This window comes from Gasterosteus aculeatus, chromosome 4 (genome assembly GCF_964276395.1).
Source record: "Gasterosteus aculeatus chromosome 4, fGasAcu3.hap1.1, whole genome shotgun sequence".
Taxonomy (NCBI): domain Eukaryota; kingdom Metazoa; phylum Chordata; class Actinopteri; order Perciformes; family Gasterosteidae; genus Gasterosteus; species Gasterosteus aculeatus.
The window spans coordinates 11,477,796-11,499,177 of record NC_135691.1 but is presented as its reverse complement, the minus strand read 5'-3'; the positions used below and the strand labels follow the sequence as shown (position 1 = coordinate 11,499,177).

Sequence of the window (21,382 nt, the reverse complement as noted above, 5' to 3'; positions counted from 1 at the left end):
ATATCGGTGTATGGTTCTGTAGTAGCATGAGCAATCAGATCCTTTTCTGGAGTAAGTAATCTAAGATGTAAAAAGAAAATGAAAAATCCGATTTTTCAATGTAACTTGTTAGAAGTCCTGGGATTAAACTGAATGAGTGGCTATGGAAGCTCCTGCACTTTCTCACATACATAAATGAATGAGAACTATATACCTGCAGCAATCATGCTCCTGTCTTAGTTAGAGTATTAGCATTTGACAGGCAGGAAAGGAGAAAAGAGGAATAACAGCAACAACACATACTAAACATCATGCCTTTATCTTTTTATTGATTGATAGTACCTTATGTCTATAAAAGAGTATAAAATACAATCACGGATAAAGATATTAATCAAAACCTAAGCCCTTTTCAAATAAAAATCAGATAAATACACAATATTATTATTATAAACCCATACAAAAAAAATGAAATCACATAATCTTTTTTTTGCTGCATGAGTGCTGAATATGTATGATGTATGTGTAAGGAAAAGCCCCTTATGACACAAATAAAGGAAGTAAAGGGAAAGTAAGGGAAGAAAAGGTTCAAGTTCGGAAACAGCATCAACAATACAATATATTTAAATTAGAATGAAATAACAGTAAAATGGAGACATAATGTTAGATAGATAGAGGTGACAGCTAAAAATATTGAAGTTTTGGGCCAATGGCTAGGACCGTTGAATGTGCAGCAACATATTCAAATCAAAGAGAACTTTAAAACAAGAGTTTGATTCCTACAGTTCCCATTATTCAAAGAGAGGTAAGACGCCCCCAGTCAACATAAGAAAACCATTAAAAACAGAAAAGAATAAATCACCTCATGCATGATTCTGTGCATGCATACCACCCATTTGGTCCCCTTAGTGCACAACTGTAAACACTTCAATACACCATATCAAGGTTTTTCTTATAAGTTTCTTTTTGGCTCATGCTGAGATAAGAAAAAGGCACAGCGTGTTGGATGCTTTGGATGTGTGAAGGTTGTTTCATACATTGTTCCGAGAAAGCCTCAATGGCACTGGCTTGTCCACAGTCAGATTTGGACTTCACATTTCTCTATTTAAAAAAATAAACTAATTGTAGAGTATACCTCACTCTGTCAGTTTCTCTCACTCACACCTTCTTTGTTGCACGCACACATACAAAGTGCCATATTTCACCCCAATCTTGAAACACGCACGCACGCACACAATCAAACATACTGAACAAATTGCACAATTGGACTGTAAATCTACACGCCTCCTTTCTCCTCTGTAGTGCTTTGCATACTGTGCTTATTCCACAGTCACAGATTTGGCCAAGTTTCTGGGAAAGTCCACCTGCCAAAAGAAAAAGTATTTTTTCACAAAAAATGCATTTGTTGTACCTTAGCTATAAAAAAGACTCACAGTAACAAGCTAGAAAAGGTGGATAAAATGTTAAAGACACAGAGACTTTGAGTCCCTGACCAAGATGTGAAAAGTCACCAATTAGAGCCGCTATAGCTGTGTGAACTATTCATGGACATCATCAGCGTCAGGCCCCGAGCTAATGTGTCTCAAGCTAGCGTTCTCTTCAAATGATTGCAAAAAGAAGTCAAATTTGAAAATTACTGTTATTCTCACTTTATTTATTATATAGTCCCTATTTTTACGTTTTCTTCCTACATCGGACAACCACAAAGCTTCAAAACAGCAGTCCACCAACCAATCACAGCGACTATGTTGTGAACATAGATTGATTGATGATCGATTCTTTCCAACCATAGACATCAACGTAAATAACAGATCCTTGTTTTAGCCAGCAACACTGCTGCGACCACTATAAAATATGTTAATGAATAAATAGACTCCCAGAGTCTTGTGCTGCATGACTACAGTCCATGGACATGTTGAAATGATACTATTCATAATCATTGTTGAATTATCATAAATGTTGACAACATTGCATGTATCTGAACTTCAGACTCAGTATATCATTAAAAGTAATGTGCAACAATATCAAATCCACAGGCAAATAGATAGCCAAAGCAAACAAGACAAACACAAGGGTTTTTCAATAATTCTCTATGTATTTAAATTTCATGTTCCATACCAGTTTTTTCTGCTTGATAAAATTAACATAGTTATTATTTTCAAAGGACATATCCACCTCTTCCAACGTACGTCCAAAAAAAATTAAAAAATGGACTGTTTTTGTGCGGTTTGCTTGAGTGAAAATGGTGCCGATCGCTTACGTCATATCCTCGCAGGACAGCCAAGTGGAAGGACAGGAGCTGCAGGGGGATGACACTGAGGATTCCCTGCAGACAGTCCACAGTATGCGGCAGCTCAATGGTGTGGTAGGCCATCTGACTGATCTCAGGGTCGTCCTGGCAACAAAGGATGATGGGCCGACCCTGATGGAGAGAGAGTCGCGAGCGAGGACAGAACATTAGTCGAATGTAAGAGTGTTACAGTAGAAACAAGGGGGCTTTTCCAGGACCTACTGATCTGGCAGTGACTTGTTGCAGAGCGTTCTGGCACTTGGTGTAGCAGGCGTCCCTCATGATGATCATGATGACCGGCATGTCTTTGTCTATAAGAGCCAGAGGACCGTGCTTCAGCTCCCCGGCCAGGATGCCCTCAGAGTGCATGTAGGTGATCTCCTTAATTTTCTGCATTCAAGTGAAAATAATCAAACTGATTGACAACATGACACCATTAAAGTATAATTAACCTTAATCTGCTGAGATTTTGAATCCCATTTTTCAAAGATGACAATCACACAAGCACCACTTAATAACAAAGATAACCAAACGTACAATGTACTAATCTAAGGTTGTATAAGGAAGAGATGAACACAACAATTACAACATTTAAACTCTGTTATGTCATCTGATGTATCTGTCCTATTTCACATTATTCTAGGAGCAGTGAATTGCAGTTTTTAGACAGATTACTGTGGCATCCTCTACTCACCAGCGCCCCCTCGAGGCAGGTGGCGTAGTGGAAACCTCGGCCCATAACCAGAAGAGACTTCTGCTCATAGAGTTCATCAGCGATGGCTTTGATCTTCTTATCAAGGGCCAACACTTTCTTTATAAGCTCTAGGAGAATATGAGATTTAGTTGTGTGTAAATGGAGGTATTGTGACAATGAGCATTTTGTTGTACAGCTTCGTTTGTCAGTGTTTGTGACTAACCGGGTAACACCCTGAGGCCTTCGATGATCTCCCGTCTTCTCTGCTGTCGGGAGAGCCTGTCCTCGCTCATCATGAGGGCAAACATGATGAGGGCCACAAACTGACTGGTGTAAGCCTGGATCCCATTCACAAGAAACACTCACGTCAAACACGTCTGCTGTACATATTGCTATTGCCAGATTAAGATGAATCCTACCGCACCTTGGTGCTAGCTACTCCTATCTCAGGCCCAGCATTGACGTGGACGCCGCAGTCCGTTTCTCTGCAAATGGAGCTGCCAACAGTGTTGGTCACGCCGACTGTCAGAGCACCTTGACCCTTGCAGTATCGAAGCGCCATTAATGTGTCGGCTGTCTCTCCTGAGGAAGCAGAAGACAATGATTCAATATGATTACAATGCAAAATTACAGCAAAATGATGCCAATTGCTGGAAGTAAAACACCCTAAGATGATGGTACAAACTTCACACAGGACAATTGTGTTTTCCAACAAAATAAATATCCAGAAAAACTAAAACAGGGAACTCAGAAGATATGAGGTTTCTGTGTTTTGTTTTCACCTGACTGACTGATGAAGAAGCAAACATCGTCCCTAAAAACAGGCGTGTTGCGGTCCAAGAAGTCGCTGGCCAGCTCCACCATGACTGACAGCTCCGTCAGCTCCTCGAGGACCTGTCTGGTCTGAAAATTAAGGACACAATTTTTCTGACCATCTTCTTTTTCCTCTATTTGAATTACCACACAAATAGGTGGTCATCAGACTTCCCGTAATTTTTAGTAGCTCTACTCACAGCCACTGCAGCGTGGAAGCTTGTTCCGCAGCCGATCACAATTAGCCGCCTGCATCGTTTGATTTCTTTCAGGTGGTCCTTCAGCCCACCGAGAATCACTGAGGAAGTAGACCGTGGTTAGAATAATGTGCATTGAAATGAGGACATATAAATATTAGTCCATGACTTCTTATTGGTTAACATAACACGCTGAAGATCCTGTATCCTGTAGTCCCTGCTAATATTTGTAAAAGGGATTGGTTACCTATTCAGCCCTACATATGTTTAAAAATTGAAGGAAGGGCTTGTTTGAAAGCTCACCTGTGTTTGAATCGAAGCAAATCCGTCCCCTCATGGTGTTGACGACGGACTCCGGCTGCTCAAAGATCTCTTTCTGCATGAAAGCATCAAAGTTACCTGCAAAGAGAGGAGCAAATTTGTCACATTATATGGTCAGCACTTCTCGTGATATATCAGGACATGCAGAAGGTCCCAAAAGAGACAGGAGAAACAGAGGTGTGCACAGTCAGTGTTAAAAGAGGCCAAAAAAAAAGTTGTTTTCAAGTTTCACTTTCAGCCAGCAGGTGGCAGACTAGACCGGATCTGCAGCTCTGCAGCTCTGCATTAAGGTTCTCTTCGTATTCAGGTGTGGTGAAAAATGCTTTTAGGAATGAAATTGTTTGAAGTTTATGTGCTTCTGCAGAATGGTGGTTGACTCACGCTGTCCTTTTGCTTACTTTGTCAGCAAGTGAAGAACTCCCACCATGTGTCTAATCAGAAAGGTTATTAGATGTTGTGTCTCCGTTTCTTACTGCGGGTGGACTGAGACATTGTGTTGTTTAGACTAGGTGACTAAGACGGATTGCACACCTCAATCTCTGACCTTGTTTCTTTGGTATAATTGAAGTTGGTGAGATTTTCTCTTTAAGTAGATGCAATGTTGGTACCACAGTGACATCGTGAGAAATCAGAGAACAGACACCTGGTTCTTAGACAATTCCCCTTGAAACTAAACTACTGTCTCGTATTTTAGACCATTATCTGACCTTTCATGATCTGTTGCAGCTCCATCTGCAGGGTCATGATTGCCCTCACTGGATCCTCACCAACCTGGTGCTTCACCCTGAGGATGGAGAGTTTCCCGGCCTTCACCACTGCGATGTCATTATCCTCCAGATACAGGACCTTGTTGGTGTGCTCAATGATGGCGCTGTGGGGAGAGATCAGAGAGTGGACATGGTGGACTTAGTCACTCTGACATTTGTGTTAGTACACTGGGGTTTTGAAGTTTTTAGTTTGTCATTTTCTGGTCTTGTTTCATTTTTGGAACCACACGTGACACGAGAGGGAGGCTGAAAAAGACACTTTTAGGTTGTCCTTTTCTGTCATGAACTTAAAAAACACCGTGAAAGGGGTCTAAGTAATAAACAGACTTCACTTTTCAGAACCTCAGGTGGCTGTCTGGTAGAGATAAGACGGACACGTGCAATGAATGGATGGTTTTGTCTGGTGGTCACACACGGCACTGAACTTTCTTTTTCAATTATTTCCATTCATACAAAGTGAGCATGGTAGAGGGAGACAGGGAAGGAGACACTGACACTAATAACCTGGGATCACCTCTCACCTGGCATCAGAGGCAAAGTAATACTCCACGGGCCGGCCATCCCCCACACAGTCGATGGGGCTGGAGCTGTCGGGTCGATTATGGCTGTTCTTCTCCTGGACTCCCTCATTGTAGTGAACTATGGGGTAAGGGGTCAGAGGTCACGGGTCAGAGGTCACTCAGCGCGACTAAAACAATCAAGATGTGCTCATCAATTGAATTATTTCGCTGAACTTCCATGTGTTAGGTCACGGCCACTGTAAAATGGGTTGGTCATGTCAAGGGCTTTGGATTTTAGATCAGAAAACGGATAACATCAGTTTCCGCCGGACAAAATAGTTCTTACGGATTATGATGATGATAAATAAATGTCCTTATTGGCCCCAAACCGTCTACTAATATTACCTTGAACTTTGGACTGGTCCTACTTGAACAATTTAACCATATAGTCCAGGTGCACTGATAAGGTAGTAAAGACACACAAGTGCAGACGACCAGGTTGTGGCTAACAATGACTAATCAATGAAGCAGATGCTTTTTGTAAGAAGAGTAACTTAAATGATGCCAGAAAGACTCTTGTTCCATTGCTGGGAGCTCTCAGAGTAAGAACCACATCCTTAATCCATTCCCCAGGAGCATTTCCAAACTTCTACACTCCACAGCGATACGCAAAGAAACCCTTGGCAACATTTTATGGAAATTCATTTCTAAGAAGCAGAATTGTTGCACAATGGATCACAGAACCAGAAAAACATGTTGTACTTCTTTTCCAGTCAGCCAAGAGCCTCCCTATGTGGGATTTTATAAAATCCGGTGACATAAATATTACGCTGTTATCCAAGGAGAAGATAAAGATACTCGCTTGATAGGATAAGTGTTTTAAGGCTACCGTTTATGGTTTCTGCGAGTCTTTCTGACTTATAAATTACAGTAAATCAATATCTGCTTTATAAACACATATCATGTGATAGATAATGTATATTAATACTATACCTTAAAAAAAATAATGACCACTTAGCGTAACAAACAATATACACTATGGTAATTGAAATGAAAAATTAAAGTTAGGGACCTGCTACTATGAAGTATTATGTTACTTGATTTATAATATATAATATGTGATTACAGTATTATGAATATGTATGCTTTTAATGTGCTGGTAAGTATGTTTGTAATCCATTATAGACATTGGCGTCATAGAAAGTGTTGCCATTTCAATGAAAAAAGCATCAATGCTACTTACATATATGTCTGATTTAACATATTCACTGATGCCATAAAGCTCCTGTTTGCACAAAGTTATTAAAATGTGTCAATGAGTGACACAGTTGCACTCTGTCCCTTCATAAAGATAAAGACAAGTAGTATATTATTAGAATTCATTTTGAGTTGATCCAACAAACACCATCCAGCCGGCTGAAAACAGCCCACACCAAATATTTACTCTCAATTACAGTGTTGAGCAGTTTTAAGTATTTCTTGTGCAGAAGAGGCAGAAACGGCATTGTTGGTGCTGGTCCTTTCCTGCTTTCTCCTTTTTATCCGTGTCTGAAAGTGGCAATGGATGGAATACGGATATATATGGGTGACCTACAATCTCCCCGTGTGTACCTCCATGGCGTCTGTCTGTGAGCATGCAGCGATTTAAGGTGCACTTTAAGCAGGTAACGGGCAGACAGAGACAGGAAACCGGGCTCACCACTGTTGTACTGGATGGGGATGTTGTCAGTCGTCAGCTCCTGCTCGCTTCGCACACCAATGAGCAGTGGACTTCCTCTCCTGTCGGGAGAATCGGGGCAGGAGCAAGAGGTGCAGGACGTTTGGGTGAGAAGGGAGAGAGGAGAGGATTAGGCTTTCATGGCACACAAGCTCCTACACAGAGCTTTGTAGAGCTTTTTCTTCTATCCTTTGCCATCTGAAATATTTTTTGATCCTTATGTACATGCTGCTGAGGCTCAGACATTCGCTGTATTCCACATGTCTTAGATGCTCTTATCTTGAAAATAACACATGTAAACAGATCCTCCATCTATTTTGACTACATCCCTCTAGCATTTGCTCATAGTTCATGGACCGTGTCAGCGCTTGCTCATTGGCTACTGATTCCATGTGGACGTCTCCTATTGGCAGTGCAGGCCGAAGAGGCCTGACCACATCTATCTAGATCTGGAAAGGTGAGGGAACAGACTGTGAGGAGGCTATGTTGCTATTAATTCAACTTTTACACAATCATCTGGCGATCACAACGAAAACACAGTTAGTTAATACAAAACCACTTCATGGCCAAAAATTGGAACCAGTTAGTTATTATGCCAGCGTTGAGAAACCACGTCGAGAGGACCACTCTTTAGTTCTTGAGCTCTCCTTTCTCTCAGCGCGCACTTCTCTGTGGCTCGGCTAAGCTGACGTAAGACGGCTGGTTGTTTTAAGGGGTGTGGGGCTTGAGAAGTGCAAACAGAAACATGTGGTCGCTGTTCAACACAATATTTATCCTGAAGGCGAGACGGGAAGGGATGGACGAACATTAAGGAGAAAGTAAGAGAAAGAGAAAGGAAGAACCTTCGAAGAGTGAGAAAATTAAAGAAGAGAAGGAGAGAGTTGTGCTGACGGAGGGGTTGATCCCGGATGACGAAGGGCGAACGGTGACTAGCATCACTTTATAATCTAAAACATCCCATCATGCCTACGTTCTGGGAAACAATGCTGACTATTCAACAATGGTGCTAAAATGCATTGCGTTAGTCAAAGCTGTGCACTATGCTGATATCAGAATCTTTTCCCCTGAAGATACAGGCAACTGACAGATGAGCAGCTTAAGTTCCCGGGAACAGGTGTTGGCAAACGGCACAAGAAACAGCCCACTTATCTCTCCTCACTTTCTCGCCCGTTTGCCCTCGGACCGGTTTGCCTCTCAGACTGTTTTCCATTGAACCAGGAAATGAAAATGCAATAGAGAGAAGCAGAGAAGGTCGTTTAAAGGCAGCAGGAATAGAAAATGAGTTAATGAGTTAATTCATTGTTAATGAGTCACAGCGTCCCAGAGGCCAGAGGCCGAGGAGGGAGAGTAGGAACCGTAATTCAACCTCTGCCTGAGTCTTAAGATGCTCACAGCACTGACACATGCTGGCGGACGGGAATGCAGAATGCATTTTCCATTATCATAGCACGTAATAGCGGCCATAACATGTCTCCTGTGATGTTGTCTGCGATAAGCAGCGATGAGTGGACAAAGTCTCCCCAAATCACATTTGGGATTGCTTCATTCGTGTAATAACGGGCATGACTCATCTCCAATGAGTCTGGCTCACTGCTCAGACAAATGTGAAGTGTGCAGTCAGTGCAGCGTGTGCGTGTGCGTGTGTGTGTGTGTGTGTGGGGGGGGGTACGAACCTGGTCGACACGGCCTCTCCGGGGAAATGCCAGCTTTTAAAGACCAGAGCGAAGGCCCCCTCCTGAGACAGAACGAAGCAGAGGAAATTCCGGCTTTACAATAGCTTCACGACTGAAATGTGGACTGAGGCCCTAAGAAACGTCTCTTCTGGCGTGTGGAGTGTGGTAAGGAGGAAGGCCCGGGAGAGGGGAGGCGGGTTAAGAGGAATAAGACCTCTATTGTACAACATCAGCTGTGTTTCGAAACCAAAGCACTAACTGGCTTTGTGTGTTTGTGTGGTGTTGAGAGAGGGAGGCGAGGGGAGGGCGTTGTGGTGGTGACGCTGTTATCTGGTTCCCATTACTCCGAATCCCAAATGGTTGCTTGTGCCTCCTGTGTTCTTCGGCAGAGACAGATCCCACTCCCATCCGAGTGTGAAGCCCCGACCAATGAAAGTTTGCACAATGACGCGGAGCGGCTTGACCCATCTCACCCGAAAGAAATCTGTGTCTGCGACTGATGACGTCACTCGTGATGCTGTCCGGGCGGTTACAATAGAGACTGTTTTTGTGACGGTGTACAAAGTTTATGTGGAAAAGAAGTGGCACATCCTGGAATGAGCAAATGACTGTGCAGGTTTTGGTGGACGGTAAATGATATATTTTATGACACTGAGCTAGTTATACAATTATTCATAACTTAACTTGGAGCTCAAGTAAAAAAGCTGAGACAATGTGATGTGTCTCACTGGCAGTAGAAGTGCATTTACTTGAATGATAGTGGGGATCCTGCATTGTCAAAATACTCCAATACTTGTACAGGTCCAATATCAGAAATGTTATTTAAGTACAAAAGTTCAGAAGTACTATCGGCAAAATGAACTCAAAAGCATCACAAGTAAGGTGGCTCCTCTAACAGTTATATTATTTTAGAATATGACGTTGTTGTGTTTTTATCACTGATGAATATATAAAAGGGCATGTTAATTTGAAACCAATTTGAAATATTTGAGAGTTTATCTTGTTTAAATGTTAGGGACTAAAATTAACAATATTTCCCAATGCAATGTAGTAGAGTAGAATTATAAAGTGGCATAGCATGCAAATAATAGGGAATATTTCCCTACGCAATGTAGTAGGGTGGAATTATAAAGTGGCAAAACACGTACATATTGGGTAAAGTCTGTCAAGGTACCTCACCACAATACTTGAGTAAATGAACTGAACTCGCTTACACCACTTGCTCACTAGCAGAAGAAATGACCAGAAGCAAATATATTGGGATATAATAACATAACACATATTAGCATGTGAATGCTAGCAGTTAGCAGTGGATGAGCTGTGCTATTACGGTCAGTCGGTTGTGTGTTGCCGTGTGTGAGCTACTCACCAGCTGCAGAATGACCCTCTCCACCAGGGTTGAGAAGGTGATGCCGTCATTCTCTCGGTTGTCGTAAACATATTTGGTCAATTTTGGGATCACCTCCGTGTCCGTTTCGGACTCAAACTCATATCCTTTGTTGATCTGAGGAAGGTACAGTTCATATGAATACAACCATAAACAACCTGAGCATACACTCAGTCATTCTGCAAGATCAGACTGAACACTTTTAGTACTTAAGTGATATCAAAACTGTAGCTTCTACAGTATGCAATGATATGCCTTAACTCAACATAATGCAATACAAATACAACCAAAGCCTCCCGTTTCTTCATTCTGCATGTGGCTGTTTGAATGAGAAATCACTTTACTGTTGGGATCACACCATTCACAACATTAGAACAAGCCAGGGGCCTCAAGCGAGGGCTTCAATCCCCACGCCCCAATCCCTCCGGCTACCAAAACCCTTGCTTGCATTTCAATCATTTTTAAGCTCTGCCCTGCCTTTGATCTGTGTTGTGAGTTCATAACACACAATTGTGATGCTATCGCGGTGGTAAATGTGTCCACAAATATAAACACCTGAAAAGAACTCACAGAGCCACCTTTCTTGTAGTTCCTGTTCAGCAGGTATGCATCACACACTCAAAAGATCACGCTGCTGTGGCTGACAACTTCATTGATTGTTCTTTCTGTTATTTGTAAGGGTGTGCGCTCACATTTACACCTCTCCTTTGCATCTACATGGATGCAATAAAATGTCGAATTTGTTGAATTTGCATGCAGAGTCACAGTTTCAATGTTATCTTATAAAAAGTCTAATTTTAAGACGTCTAAGACTTTTAAGAGAACTGAAACTCCATTGAGTGTCCAGCCTGTTGGAGAACCTGAATGGCCTTAGCTAGAGCCAGTTTGGTTTGACCCTTCTGGGCTACTGTACAAACATGGCATTGCATCATAACAGACTCCATGAAGAGGACCCGCTCTGTTTCTGTCTATAAACCGCTGACCAGGTAAGATCTTCAAAGGTTTTTTTCCGCGAAGTGAATGAGTGCTAAGTAATTTCACTCAATTTTATGCAACATTGTTATCACAAAGGTGTACTGTTTTTTAACAAGAAATGGTAATTATAGATTTTAATAATTTGAATGTTTCGATCCATCAATACAAATTCTACTAACAAAACCATTCTTTATTTATTTGACAACGCTTATGTATTTACTAGCCAGGTTTGACTTTTGCCCAAGTACAATGTGGCAAGAAGTCACTCCTTAGTTAATGAGTAATACTGAATAGCGTTGCTGCCGTAGAAGGCTTTAGTGCTGAAAGCTTGAGGGACTTATAAACACAAGGGATCTTTTATTATCACATTATAACCCGCACCTAAAAACTGTACACCAGTTTCCAGGTGCCACATCACACTTCACAATGAGACGGTAACGGAGCCGCTCGTCCCCGGGTAGGGGACACAAAACAAATTCTTGGCAATAAGTCAACTTACGAGATACGCCCTCAGCTCTTTGTAGTTGGTAATGATGCCATTATGGATGACGACAAACTCTGGAAAAAGAAAAAAAAAAGTCAGAGGGAGCGAAGCGTGGGGCTAAAGGTCAAAAGCCATTACAGTACATCATTGACAAAGTTATGAACGCAGCACACTGATGGCAAGAGATGGGTGTATATTTCTTTAAAGGAATGGTATGTTATATTAAGTTATGGAGTATCTTAACTGTTTATTTTAATGACCTGCTGAGATGTGCAGGCTGAATCATAGTGAAGTCAACATGATGATTTTTCTGGATTTTACTGTTTACTGTTACTGTTTTTTTCTGGAGTCCACTGTGTTTTACTAAAAGCCTAAAACCACTTCTGTGGATATTTCCACAGTATTTTTTACTTTTTAAAGTAAAATGGATGAATTAAATGAATGTATACTGTACTGTGTGTGTGTGTGTGTGTGTGTGTGTGTGTGTGTGTGTGTGTGTGTGGGCTTGAAAGAAGAACAAATATTACCGTTTCCCTTGTCAGAGCGGTGAGGGTGGCTGTTGACAGGGCTGGGCTCCCCATGTGTGGCCCAGCGAGTGTGAGCGATGCCAAAGTGTGTGCCCAGCTTCTCCTCCAGGTCCAGTGAGTCCTTCTCTGAACCAGCAAACGAAAAGCACCGTACTGACGTGAACGTGAACAGACATCGGTCCAAAAACAGTAGGAACCATGTTTTACAAGAACAATATGACCGTGCATGAACCCACTGTAAAGCTCTTCATCCAGAGCCTTGACCTTGCCCTTGGTCTTGATTATGCAGATGGTGTTGTCATTGCTCGTCTTCTTAGGACCATCCACAGCGATGCCTGCAAACGGCCACGAGGGGAATGAAAGAAGATACTTTTTAGGTAAGCAAGCACACAGAATCAAAGCCATATTAGTGATGAGAGCAGTGACACCGGGTTTTTATACGTTGAAGTATTACTTGTTGTGGATGTGCTAAAAGTCTTCGTTCAGAAAATGTTTGCATATCGACCTTGTTAACATTTTTGTCAACGTCAGCCTCAGTTCGCTACCTTTCTGGATTTCTCCAGCCTGACTACCAACATTTCAGCTCCGCGGTTCTTTACATTCAATCTGTTAAAAACCGCTTCTGCTACGCCTGAATTCTGCTCCTGGGTTCTGCACTACAACGACACGTCTACAGGATTTACCAACACAAAGTGTCTGTGTGTGTGTGCGTGTGTGTGGATTAGTGGGCGTGTGTTTGAACGATATGCTCATGCAAATTTATTTAGCTACGTTGGAGTTTTGCTGTTGGAAAGCCGTTGCTGCTTGGACGCGGGTCATGGTTGGGCTGTGTTAAAGTCACATTTAACTTTAATGATGTGAAATTGAGTCAGGTGAAGTCTACAGTTAAACTGCCCATATGAAAAGCAAAATGAAGTTGTGCAATAAATGTATTAAAGAAAATGAGATGCTTGTCAAAGCACAACAAGCTTCATGCTATATAGTTGTATATAATGGTCAATACGACGTACACTGTAATAGATTATCATACATTTATGGGGGTGGGGGGTTATTGTTTTGTTCTGTGGTTGGAATACAACTTAGTAAGTACTGTCCTTAAGTTAAATGCTGAGATACTTGTATTCTTTTCTTTTCATGCCACTTACCAATAAAAATTTGAAACGTGATAGTATTTGCATTGTGAACTAGCATAACTGTGTTATTGCTATTACAAATACGCATTGTGATACAGACCCGTGTTGTGAGCAACATACACATCACATCAATTTTCAGGTTTGATAATGGAACAAGCCGACGTTTTGGTGCGCAGAATTAAATTGTATGTGTTCATTCAATGCCACATTGGCCAGCCATTGACTGTATTAAGTCCAGCCATTGACTGTATTAAATCCAGCCATTGACTGTATTAAGGCCAACCATTGACTGTATTAAGTCCAGCCATTGACTGTATTAAGTCCAGCCATTGACTGTATTAAATCCAGTCATTGACTGTATTAAGTCCAGCCATTGACTGTATTAGGTCAGCTTTCAGCTATGCAAAAATTGTGAAAACAAGAATGTCCGACATTGTTAATCATACAAAGTGAACCAGGACATACTCCATCAATTGTAGGTAACAGGTTACACCCGTTTTTCTTCATTTTATTTGTTTCAGTTCAAGAAGTTACTACTTCGGGGACTGTCAGGTACTTGACTGGTTCTACTCTAAATCCTCCACATTTCTGGCAGATTGTTTCGTGACACTTTGATTGCTGGCAAATATGCGCCGGTTTTAATTTGTTTCAACGATGTGCTGCCAAGAAGTACTGTAAGCGATTTGTGCATACGTGTGTGTGTGGGTGTGTCAACGCTGTGAGGCCGAGTGTCTTACCTGCTGAATCGTACCCTCTGTACTCCAGCCTCAGCAGTCCCTTCACCAGCGTCTCATATATCTCCTTTCTGGTGCGAGTCACTTGGTAATTCAGGTAGGCGAAGATCCCTTTTGGAAAGGGAGAGAGAGAGAGAGAAACAGAGCTGAAACCGGAAAGGCAGAGATCACAAAGATGCGAAGAGCACAGTTGCGCCTTTCGATCGAAGTATGGGAGTGTACGTTGAGGATGCAGGATGGGCCCATCAATACAAGCTGGTATTAGATGACCACCTTTGATGGTTCATCAACGCGTGTATTATTGTTCAAAGCCGAGATATTCCTCTTACACTAGTAAGATTGCTCTCACATCTTCCATCAGTTCCAATTAAAAGTGCCCTTTTCTGTGTGTGTGTGTGTGTGTGTGTGTGTGTGTGTGTGTGTGTGTGTGTGTGTGTGTGTGTGTGTGTGTGTGTGTGTGTGTGTGTGTCTTTGGGTGTAGGAATGTTCTCCTCCTGGAAGCACACAGCTGAGCATTGAGGGCCGCACATTGCACCCAGTGTTGGAGCGGCCCGGTGGGCACGCTGCTGCGGACCCCCGCGGTCCTCCCCGCTCCACGGGCACCAAGCAGCCCGCGCGGCGCCGATCGAGATCACCATTTTTCGGCAGGATTTTCTCGCCCGCGTTACGGTCGAGGACTTAAAAGTTGTTGTTTTTTACATTTACAACTTTGGGTGTGCGGCGCGACGATGGACGCCCGGTGTCGCGTTGTCAATGTAACCGGTGCGACTTGCCTGTCAACATTCGGCGGAGTGGAAACACTGACACGTCACAGCTGCGCGTAAAGCGTCCCGGGGTCTCACAGCCTCTTCTGTCTGACCGTTTCACATGAGGATTCGTGTTTTCACCGTGACTATCACGGGACCGGGAAAAACACCCCCCTCCCCACACACGGCTGTATGATGAAAAACTAACTTTTATTCCTAGTTTCCCGTCGTTACACCCGCGGAATCGGTGTCAGCGCGCCGGGCGACGCGTGGAGGCTGTTTCAGTGCGTCAAGAAAAGGAAACTCCGAAAAAACACATTTCGACAATTTAAAGCAAACTTACCACACATGACTCAAGCTTTACCGTCGCTGCTAGACACCTTTGTTTCCGAGAGACGGCGACTTGTAGTTTTCCAGTTGGAGGGATGCTCCTGCTCGGTTAAATCCGAAACGACTGCGCACGCCCACACTGCGCTGTTTCCTGGTGTGTGTGTGTGTGTGTGTGTGTGTGTGTGCGCGCGGCCCCGCCTCACCTGTCATCGTCGTCGCGGTGTCACCTGTCACAGAGATAATAAGGTCGAACTCGACTACCTGTCGGCCGAGCTCGGCGGTATTAGGGTGGAGGCCATCGTCCATTCATCGAACCCTCGGTTTCGTTTGTCCTTCGCCACGCGCCCCGCCAGCGATGCTGGTGTGCTTTTCACTTTCACGTGCGTTGCCCTGAAGGCACACATGCTGTAGAAATAACTCAGTAATTTGTTGTTGTTTTTTTTGTCAACATAGAACGGCCACGAGCGTGCTATTTAAAGAGACTATTTACACGTTGAGATTCAAAGATTGGCAAGATTCTGGCAAGGGACCTGACAGAAATGGGGGACAAAGTTGCCCACCCACTTTACAACCCTGCACCATGTGACATCTTGGACGATCCCAATGTTTATTTTTTTCCAGTTATCTCTGTCCACCTCTTAAAGTGGTGAACAAGTGTCAAATATGGTGACACGGAATCACAAAATGGGATGGCCTTCTTTTGGTTTCATTGGAAATGTTCATGACAATCTTTTAAGTTCTTCCAGAGTCTTGGTCGTTCTCGAAGGATTCTCCTGACACTTGACTGAAATATGCATTTGTGTAACAACTTCAAGCGTATTGCATTTTAATGCTTTTCCACGGAACCCACATATGCTGTAATTGCTCTGCATTGAGTCATGAGGTGATGATGTGGCGTGAGTTAGAGAGCAATTAACAAATGCCCCACCTACTTCTACTTATGACCTGATGCGAAACAGATCCCAAAGTAATAAAGAAAAACATAAAGTCATCAACGTGTTCATGTTAACTGGTTTCTATTATAATATGTAGCCTTTTTAAAGGCGTAAACTCTTTCACCTCTAATGCTGCATAGTACACATTGCTTCCTTATCATCTCCGAATGTCTCCTGGAATCTGGAACATTTATGAATTTATTAGCCCGCGTAGTTAGATTGAAACATGTTACAGTGTGTCTTGATATCAAAGTATCATTCTATTGTCTGTTCAATTAACTAAATCTTAGGAGTAACAATTGAATAGAAGTCCCACGTATCAGGCAGACAGATGACAACAGTAATGACGGTCTAGTGAGATTCCAGGAGGTTTCACACAAAAATTTGACAATTGATTACCGATTATTATTCTGTTCTAATAATTGACTCATAAAATTGCTCACTTAAATGTTATCGCCAGGTCATTCGACCACAAGTCCAATAAAAGAAGCTTCCCAGCAGTAATGTCACGCACTTACCATAACTTATCTATCTTATCACTCAGGCTACTCCTACTGCTTCTAGTTTCCCCCGTGCGAAGGTGGGCCAGAGCTCACAAGCCGTAAAAACATTTAGAGCAAAAAGTAACAATAGAAAGATTCAGATTTGGTGGAACATTTGCGTGTGCGAAATATGTGCATCTTCATCAACCCGATTCTGAGGGAAACGTGCAGATAAACTTAAGTTTAACGATGGATTTTGACAAACAGTAGTAGAACTGTAGTTGATGTATTAATAAACGTGAGCGAGGTCAGCGTGAGTCAGAGACGGAGACGTGGCTTATCTCGGGTCTCCGACTTTATCTTAGTCGGATGGGTAGCAAACGGAGTTAAGTGGATGGAAGGAGATACTTGTGGAGGGTGCATGAGACAGTTTGTAGGCAGGAAGCCCTTTAAAAATACAAAAAAAGAGTCACTAAACGAGAGAAGTATGAAATGGCTGCCTGTGTGTTTCCTCCTGGCCTGAGGAATGTGCTTAGCGTCCTGCCAAATCACACGCATCGCCTCGCTTTGTCCAAACCGCATCAGCCTCAATGTGTTCATGACGAAGGAGGACGCCGATGGACCCCGGCGTTAACAGCCTGTTGTGTGTAAGAAAGTGTACAATTTCATATTTCTTTTGGACCGTATTGCCAGTATTCAGAATACTTCTGTCTTTACCGTCCATGTTTTAGCATGTTTCCTATAGCGTGTACACCCATTTGGAAGTTTCCCTCATGTGAATGTGAAGTCCTTTTGCAAATTAGTCAATGCTATAAATATACACGTATCTTTGTTTATCAAAGAGTTTCTTTCTTTATACTATGAGCTGGTTTCAGGTGTACTGCGGTTGTGCGTCAGTGAGAGAAGCCAGAACTGCATTCCTCTCAGGGATTAAAAGGATTAATAGGTATGCCATAATTACTGACAATGACAACCCATTCCAATGAGATCCACCCAAAAGATCAAAGGTTCTTCAAAGACATAACATGACGGAGAAACCAAAAGGTTTTTAATAAAGCGATTTCAGGGTTCAGTTCGATTTTTTAAATTGTCTTTAAAAAATCAACTGTCAAGTTTGTGTTCATGTGTGTTGTTCTTATGATTCATCCTCTCTAAGTGTTGGATAGTAAAACACACAACCAGATGAACCGGTGTGGCTTCAGAGCCAAAGAGTGGCTCAGTGTCAAGTTATAATTGGATTATGGAAATTTTCCGTCCTTTGGCGAAGTCCGCCACACTAGTCCGGGGTAGTCGATCAGTTGCTTGATTACGGCATAGACAGGAAATAAATCATCTCGCGCATTTACACTTTCCACTTTCACTCACAAACCCACACGCACTGACTGGCCGGGCAGTCGGGAGTCGGCGTGTGCTCATTCAAACAACCTTCTTGCATTTTCTCTCGTAGCATCAGACACCAGTGAGTGTGTCAACCGGATGTGGCTCTGGTGAGCTCCAGCTGACTGTTAAGGCCTTGCTGTTAGCGGATCTCCCCACTCACATCTGCTTCATGTTAGGGCCTGGGGGCCAGTGCGGGAGGGCCCAACATTACGCTGTGCTTCTCAGTGGGGGATGGCAGGAGAACGCCTGATGAACAGAGACACACAGCCTGATAGCCACCGGCTGGTGGCTGGGTTATGTCCAACTGGAAACATTGTAACTATATATATATATATATATATATATATATATATATATATATATATATATATATATATATATGTATGAACAAGGAAAAAGATGAATCAAATAACTCACGAGTGTTTCGGAGAAACAGATCAGACAGGTCACACCTCCACAATTTATGTGGTACAGCAGTTTGTTATTGCGCAACAGCGGCACACTGATGTGATTTGTGTGGTTTTCACATCCGTGTTGACATTTTTAACACCAGAAACCTGTCCCCAATCGAGGGGGCACGGTCGAAGCACGCTTTGCGCAGCATACAGTACCTGAAGAACAGCATTAGCTGACCCGGTCTCCTCTCGGATCGGTGGGGTCACTTGTGGGACTGTTGTTGAGAAATAACTACATTACTCCTGAAAAACACTGTATTACTGATTTGTTTGGTTGGTGACACTTAAACAAACAAGTTGTGGGATTCCTAAATATGGTTTACATGTATTTTTTTAAGTTGGCAGCAATAAATGAAATGTAATTCCAGAAGTACAGTGTTTTATCATTACGTTATCAGAGCAGCGTTCTTTATTGAAACGTAGAAAATCCACCTTGCCTTTCGTCACATCTTAGCCAGTAACATCTCATTCATTCAGTAATGAAAAAAACCCAATAGTGTGTATTATGTGTATAAACAAAAACAAAAGAAAATAGCCTTATAAAAATGTCCACTGGAGGATCAAGACTCTTTGTGGGTTAGAAATCAAAAGTCTAATATCTAATCCCAGTAATTAAATCGAGGTGGTGGGAGGATTTCCTCGCATATTCCTTGAGTCACCTTGACATGAAGTGCTCCTACCACTCCTACATGTGCTAGATTAAAGTACACGTAGCCCTCTTCAGAGTTGACCTTTATACAGGGCAGATACTGTATATATCATTATTTTTTTCAAAACATGGTATCACTAAGACAAGTGTACCTGCATCACTGGAGCAGGATTGCTTTGCGTGGTCAGATTGGCAGATCTAAAGTTGTGTCATTGGGGTGTAGCCCATAGAGGGTAACTCATTGTTAGTTTGTTTTCAGGTTGTTTTGGAAAGAATTTGGCCATCAGATGAGTTTCTCGCTAAATACAAATGAGTAAGTAAATGTGTCGAGTCAGATCGACAGACTTGTGTTGGTCCGTGGTCACTCTGGCTGGGTGGGGCTTGTAGCTGCACATCTGGGAGTGAGCTCAATGATTTGTGTGCGATCGGAGCGGAGCCCCCTCTTCTCGGGTGACTAAAAGGGTGTGGGGGGGAAAGAGGGGGCCTTCGCAACCACGTCATGTCGGACCTGCAGAGAGAGCCATCTGTATTATGTCATGACTGCTGGGACACCCCACCCTTTGCTCTCGATTTCCCAGTTTCTGTCACTTCCAGGCTTCCCCACCCACTGTTTTTTTCTCGCCTCTGCTTCGTTGCTGTGTGTGTTGCATGTCTCCTGGCAGGCCTATCTCTGTCTGTGTTTGTACTCTCACCAGATCTTTTACAGCCAATCTTTGTTGTCCATAACTACACTTTCTTCGCCCTATCTTCTGCCTATCCGGCGTTAGAGAGAAAGCTCTTTGTTTGCACTCCCAGCTGTCTCTTTTGATGTTCACCTCTGCTCCTGGTGCACCACCTGAAAACCAGACGTGGACCCTCAACGGCCTGTAATTAACTGAAACAGGGATCCCTTTGGGGGCGCCAGCTAATTTCAGCATAAATTAAAGTCAACGTTTAAAGTGGATGGCAACGAAAGGGATGCGTAAGGCAGAGCACCTTGTCTTATGGGAGCCTGTTGTGGATAAATGCTTGAGCAAAGGAATCAACTTGCAATATGCATATCCTGTACAGTGTGTGCATCCTGCTGTGTCTCTACAACAAATATCACAAGATCAGCAGATACGCCCTGCAATAAGGGTGCTACTACACACACACACACACACACACACACACACACACACACACACACACACAATAACCGGAACAGAAGACAATAACTGCTCAAACGTTTAAAAAGGCTGTAAACCTTCATTGTCAGATTGCCTTGAAATTAGCTTTGTTGTATGAACAGTAGAACAAGACTGATTAGATCAATGTCTCCACAGCTGATGATCGGATGGACTAGAGGGGAGTCTTCTCATACTCTTAATGTCTCTTTGGAAAAACGAATTTGCTTATTATTTAGAACGCTTTTTATTTGGGTATAAAATGTAATCATGGTTATTTAATAAGTCTGATTAAACTAAAAACGCCCTGTTCTTGATTTTATTCTGGGTAATATAAGAGTTAATGAAAGATAAAACTCAAACTAATGAATATAAAATGTGTTAATCTGAGTTTATTGCACCACCTTCTGGCCAAAGACCGTAGCCCAAAGATTACAACTCAGCTCATAAATTGACATTATGGCGAAGGAAATTCGCATTTATTCAAAATCCAATGCTTGTTTAAGTTAAAATATAAGAATTAAAAGCAAAGGATCTGAGTCTAATTATTTGGCCCTATGTTCACATTCTGCTGTAGTTTGATTTCCATAGCAACCAACAAGACAAAAACGTGACAAAAAAGGACATATCTGAGACACAACTTTAACAACACAGCATATGTCAATCAGGGAATTGTCTTTCTTACAAGTCGCATGATGCTGTGAGTAGAATTCTAATTAATTTAGAACAGCCTCTGCTGTTCTGCCTGTTCTTCCTGAGGCAGCTGAAGAAATTCAACCTGCTAAAGACGATGATGGTCCACTTCTACACGGCCATCGTGGAGTCCATCCTCTGCTCCTCCATCACCGTCTGGTACGCTGCAGCCACAGCCAAGGACAAGGGCAGGCTGCAGCGTGTCATCCGCTCTGCAGAGAGGGTGATCGGCTGCAATCTGCCGTCCCTGCAGGACTTGTTTGCTTCTAGGACCCTGAAGCGAGCGAAAATAAGATCGTGGCCGACCCCTCTCACCCCGGACAAAACCTGTTTGTGCCCCTTCCATCTGGCAGGAGGCTGAGGTGCAACAGGACTAAGA

At 42.7% G+C, this 21,382-nt stretch overlaps 1 protein-coding gene across 1 annotated transcript; it reads right to left on the bottom strand.

Annotated features, from left to right (window-relative positions):
• Positions 1-291: 291 nt before the first annotated feature.
• gfpt2 (glutamine-fructose-6-phosphate transaminase 2) lies at positions 292-15,596 on the bottom strand. Its single transcript, XM_040173687.2, has 19 exons — positions 15,278-15,596; positions 14,192-14,299; positions 12,558-12,656; positions 12,322-12,447; positions 11,810-11,868; positions 10,318-10,452; positions 8,949-9,010; positions 7,258-7,337; positions 5,580-5,697; positions 4,999-5,162; positions 4,274-4,369; positions 3,974-4,071; positions 3,743-3,863; positions 3,385-3,542; positions 3,184-3,298; positions 2,961-3,088; positions 2,489-2,656; positions 2,237-2,398; positions 292-1,340 (listed from the first exon to the last, which is right to left on the bottom strand). The coding sequence occupies exons 1-19, from the start codon at positions 15,282-15,284 to the stop codon at positions 1,296-1,298; spliced, it is 2,049 nt and encodes a 682-aa protein (XP_040029621.2). The 5' UTR covers positions 15,285-15,596; the 3' UTR covers positions 292-1,295.
• Positions 15,597-21,382: the final 5,786 nt, after the last annotated feature.

Bases quoted from the DNA above. Each gene is read 5' to 3' on its own strand.
- gfpt2 (XM_040173687.2), bottom strand. The intron at 3,864-3,973 runs GTGAGTAGAGCT...CTTAATTTTCAG, and splicing joins GCTTCCACGCTGCAGTGGCT to ACCAGACAGGTCCTCGAGGA. The intron at 3,543-3,742 runs GTGAAAACAAAA...CTGCTTCCTCAG, and splicing joins CTTCTTCATCAGTCAGTCAG to GAGAGACAGCCGACACATTA.